This window comes from Aureococcus anophagefferens, assembly GCF_000186865.1.
Source record: "Aureococcus anophagefferens unplaced genomic scaffold AURANscaffold_5, whole genome shotgun sequence".
NCBI classification, from domain to species: Eukaryota; class Pelagophyceae; order Pelagomonadales; family Pelagomonadaceae; genus Aureococcus; species Aureococcus anophagefferens.
In genome coordinates this window covers 2,972,423-2,977,234 of record NW_008705565.1, presented here as the reverse complement: position 1 = coordinate 2,977,234, position 4,812 = coordinate 2,972,423, and the positions used below count along the sequence as shown (strand labels likewise).

Here is a 4,812-nt window from a genome sequence, read left to right as displayed (position 1 = left end):
CATCGGAAAAGAGCAGTGCAACGGACATACAATAGAGAGGTCGTAGGCCTGTGCACATGAGCTCGAGCTTGGTCAACGTTGGCCTCGGCAATTATTGCTTGTACCTCCATCGCGACGCCGCACGGCAGCCCAGCCCCCCGCAGCCCTCGAGCGTCGACCAGGGGCCGTCCGCGGCGCGGCACCCGCCGCGGCCCCCCGCCCCCCGGGGCGCGCGCGACCCCGCGTTCCTGGGCCCGGCCGCCGCGCCATGGTCGCCGTCGGCGCCGAGGGCCGCGCGAAGCTCGACTCGTGCATCGCCCGGCTCGTGGGCGTCAAGGACGACAAGCCGGGCACGGAGGTGAACCTCGCCGAGGACGAGCTCATGTGGATCGCGCGGACGGCGCGCGCGGTCTTCCTCGAGCAGCCCATGCTCCTCGAGCTCAACGCGCCGATCAACATCTGCGGCGACACGCACGGCCAGTACCACGACCTGCTGCGCCTCTTCGAGATGGGCGGCTTCCCGCCGGCGTCGAACTACGTCTTCCTCGGCGACTACGTCGACCGCGCGAAGCAGAGCATCGAGACGATCGGGCTCCTGCTCTGCTTCAAGATCAAGTACCCGAAGACGTTCTTCCTCCTCCGGGGCAACCACGAGTGCAGCGCGCTGAACCGCATCTACGGCTTCTTCGACGAGTGCAAGCGCCGCTACACGGTCAAGCTCTGGCGCGTCTTCGGCGACTGCTTCAACTGCATGCCCGTCGCGGCCGTCGTCGCGGACAAGATCATCGCCATGCACGGCGGCCTGAGCCCGGAGCTCACGTCCCTGGAGCAGATCGCGCGCATCGAGCGGCCCACGGAGGTGCCCGAGGACGGCCTGCTCTGCGACCTGCTCTGGTCCGACCCGGACCCGATGATCATGGGCTGGGGCTACAACACGCGCGGCGTGTCCTACACCTTCGGCCACGAGGTCATCCGCGACTTCCTCAAGCAGCACGATCTCGACGTCGTCTGCCGGGCCCACCAGGTCGTCGAGGACGGCTACGAGTTCCAGGCCGCGCGCGGCCTCGTGACGATATTCTCCGCGCCCAACTACTGCGGCGAGTTCGACAACGCGGGGGGCATGATGTGCATCGGCGCCGACCTCTGCTGCTCCTTCAAGGTCCTGCGGCCAATGACGCAGAAGCGCCACTACGAGGGCGACGCGGACGCGGCCGCGGCCCCCGGCGACGCGACGCCGGGGCCCGGGGTCGAGGCCCGCGACGCGCCGACGCCCGCGCGGTAGCCGCGACCGCGCGACGCGGCCGGGGGGGCGCGGCGGGGGGGGGGGGGCGACCCCGCTAACGTGCCGGCGGGCGGCCGAGCCCCAGTGTGAAAAACAACCATAGGGCTAGCCGCGGCCATAGAAATATTAATTATTGTTTTGCGGTCGCCCGGCGGGAGGTCCTCATAGAGGTCCTCCGTCCACCGCGCGCGCGGGGGTCACAACGGACGTCCAACGGACGCCCAACGGACGTGGGACAATTCGTTTAGAATGTTTGTTTTTCACACTGCCGAGCCCCGCGCCGGGGCCGCGGCGCGCGGCCGCGGTCGCGGACTTCGAGGCCTACTTCGTCGTCACGGTCACGTCGTTCATCAAACTTTGAACATTTGAGGCCGCATCGTCACTTTGAAGGTTCCTGCAACCCCGAAGCGCGCAATGATGGCGAGGCTGCCCCGGGACGCGGCGCGGCGGCCCTCGCCGCGATGAGAGCCGCGCGGCTCGCCCTCTGCTGCGTCGCCGCCGCGTCGGCGAAGATCGGGCGCATCGCGGCGCACGGCTTCGTCAAGGGCGGCCAGTACCGATCCGCGCCCCTCGGCCGCGGCACCGAGGCGGAGCGCGCGGCCCTCGAGGCGGCGCGGGCGGCCAAGGCCGAGCTCGACGCGGAGAACCGGCTCCGGCGCGACTCGCACCGCTCCTGGGAGCGGCGCGACAACGGCACGGACCGGGCCAACGCGACGGGCGGCCGGGCCGGCGCCGCGGCCGACGCGATCATCCTCGAGTTCCCCAAGAGCGGCCGCACGTGGCTCTTCGGCCTGCTCACCGAGGCGGCGCGGCTCAAGGGCGGGCGGAATTTCACGGTCCTGCGGTCGCACACCATGGGCGTCATCGACCACCCGTTCCTCATGTCGCCGGACGCGCTCGCGGCCGCGTTCCGCGAGGCCGACGCCGCGCGGCGCCGGCGCGCCCCCCCCCCCGCCGCGCCCGCGCCGCGGGAGGGGCGCGGCCGCCGCCCCAAGGGCCCGGGGCGCTCTTCCCCAGCAAGACGGGCCTCCTCGTGCGCGACCCCCTCGACGTATTGGTGAGCTCGTACTTCGAGCGCGTCTACCGCGCCAAGGGGAGCAAGGCGATCCCGCGCCACGTGCAGCTCAAGGCCTTCGTCGAGTGGACGACGGGCTCCATTGCGACGCACGTCGCCTTCCTGAACGCGTGGGTCCCCGCGGCGCTCGCCGCGCCGGACCGCGCCGTCGTCGTCACCTACGAGGGCCTGAGCGCCTGCGCGCCGCGGCGCGCCGCCCGCGGGCGGGCCCCGCGCCGCCGCCGGGCCCACGCGACCCCTCCCCCCCCCCCCCCGGACCGCAGGCCCGCTCCACGTCCTCGACCTCATCGCCAACTGCTTCCTCAACTGGCGGCTCCGCTGCCGCCACATGAAGGCCGCGATCGCAGCGAACGACTTCGCGCGGCTCAAGGAGCGGGGGCTCAACTCGACGACCCGCGCGTCCCCCCGGCGCCCCCCCGCGCGCGCCCTCGCCCCCGTCGCGACGGACGCGCGCGGCCCCAGGCAAGGACCACCCGACGGACGCGAAGCACGTCGAGGAGTCGTCCAAGTTCCGCGCGGGCAAGTCGCACGGCGCGCACGAGGCCATCACGGCCCACGTCTACGCCAAGGCGCGCCGGGCCCTCGAGGCCCTCGACCCGGTCGTCCGCGACGTCTTCCAGCGCGCGGCCGCGCCCTGCTTCGTCTTCAACGACACGGGCCCGGCGAAGCGCCAGTGGTGCCACGCGTCCGTCATGTCCACCCAGGAGCTCGTATGCGATTAAACGACCACGCGGGGTGCACTTAGGCTCGACCGCGGGCGGCTCCGCGGAGCCTGAGAGCGCGCGGACCCGCGCGCGCGGACGCGCGGCACGAAGGGGGCGGGGGTGGCGGCCCTAGGGGCTCACTTCGGTGGCGGCGTGTACGTGCCCTGGCCCGAGGGGGACGAGTAGTACGTCGAACCGTTGTCGTTGGCGTAGTAGTAGGAGCCGTTGGTGTTGGAATAATGGTAGGACGTACCTTGCGACGAATTTGTGCCGCCCGGCGTCGTGTAGTGGTTGCCCTGCGAGTTCGTTCCCTTCGGCATGTTTAGTGCTACGATGCTGCTCGCGGGTCGACGCGCGGAACGCGCGCACGAGGCCGGATTTGAAAGTCGAGAGCGAGTGCGCGTTTTAAGTTTGAGGGCTGCGGCTAGCACAGCCTTATGCCGAGCAGTCGGCGCGTGAGCACGCCGCTACGGATGATTCCCGAGGTGGCGCTGCGAGACAGAGAGAGCATGGGGAAGGGCTGCCAAGGGGGCACGCGCGCTCGGCAGAGACATCGCCCGCAGCCGAGTGGCGCCGCGAGCGGCCGGCGGACACCTTCGAGCGGGTCGCTGGCCGTCGGGGTCGGCGTCGGAGGTTGGGCGAACGCGAAAATCGGCGCGTCCGTTTCGACGCCGCATTCGAGCACGAAAATCGGCGGGCGCGTCCGCTGAGGGTGGTGCAACTCAACCAATTTCGGCTCATCGGTCGATATACTATGCCTACGGCCTGTCCGAAGCGGCATGTCGTACCCCCGATGCCGAGATCGCGCGACGGCACGCGAAACGCAGCGCCGTCGGACGACCGTCTCCGGGGCGGCAATGGTGGACTCCACGGCCTCACAATCATTGAGACTTCATCACAATCCCAGGGCCATATATGTCTCCGGCTTGGACGAGAGTTTGACGCCTTGGCGACGCGATCTTCGGACCGCCGACGCACGACTTCTCGAGGAGCGATTCGCAGCACTCGCTCGGCACCGCACGGCTCCGGCGCAGGGCGGTGCAACTCAACCAATTTGCCTCGAGGCGATGGTCACTATGTTGGGCCATGGTCCGGCACCGCTAACTCCTTCAACGCGCACTACGGCGGCGTGCTGGAGCTGCTCTGTGGCCCTCGCGGACTCCAGGGGCTGCACGCGGTCGCGCCATGGCGTCCGCGCGGAGGGTTTAATTCGGTCTCTATCACTCGCAGTGTCCAAGGCGCCTCGGTGGTGGGTCGCCCGGGACTGCATGGCGCCGTAATGGCGCCCCAGAGACGGCTGGAAGTCAGGATGTGCCCCCCATGGACCCACCAACTGATGAGTACTCGAAACCCCCGCCGGGCTAAAAACTAAAAAAAGCAACTGGATCGATTCCTCGAAAAAGCAACTCAAACAATCAGGCTGCGAGCAGCCCTTTTGCAGCGTCGATGGACGAAATTCTCGTCTTCTCCAGCCCGTAGCTCGACGCAGATGCAGAGTTGCGCAACGATCCCCGCGGCTGCGAGGACCGGAACCCTGTTGCGGACACATTCCCCGCGGGATGTCACTCCCGAGGATTGCGCCGCATCGCGCGCGGGGCGTCCCAAGGGGTCGGAAGAGGGTTTTCGGCGTCCCCCGCACCCTTTTCGACCGTGTTCGAGCGCACGGAGCGTCGGGAATCGTTCGTCTATGTACCGCGGGCGTCCCATTTGATCCGCTCGGCCATCGACGTCGAAAACATCGACCGNCAACGCGCGCATAGAAACGTGGCGCG

General features: G+C 69.3%; 2 protein-coding genes across 2 annotated transcripts; both read left to right on the top strand.

The window, feature by feature from the left end:
• Positions 1-247: 247 nt before the first annotated feature.
• On the top strand, positions 248-1,261 carry AURANDRAFT_23064 (hypothetical protein; the record flags this gene model as incomplete). Its single annotated transcript, XM_009036821.1, has 1 exon — positions 248-1,261. The coding sequence occupies one exon, from the start codon at positions 248-250 to the stop codon at positions 1,259-1,261; it is 1,014 nt and encodes a 337-aa protein (XP_009035069.1).
• Positions 1,262-1,722: 461 nt separating this feature from the next.
• On the top strand, positions 1,723-3,058 carry AURANDRAFT_62889 (hypothetical protein; the record flags this gene model as incomplete). The annotated part of the gene is made up of 3 exons (XM_009036822.1): positions 1,723-2,168; positions 2,279-2,610; positions 2,799-3,058. The coding sequence occupies 3 exons, from the start codon at positions 1,723-1,725 to the stop codon at positions 3,056-3,058; spliced, it is 1,038 nt and encodes a 345-aa protein (XP_009035070.1).
• Positions 3,059-4,812: the final 1,754 nt, after the last annotated feature.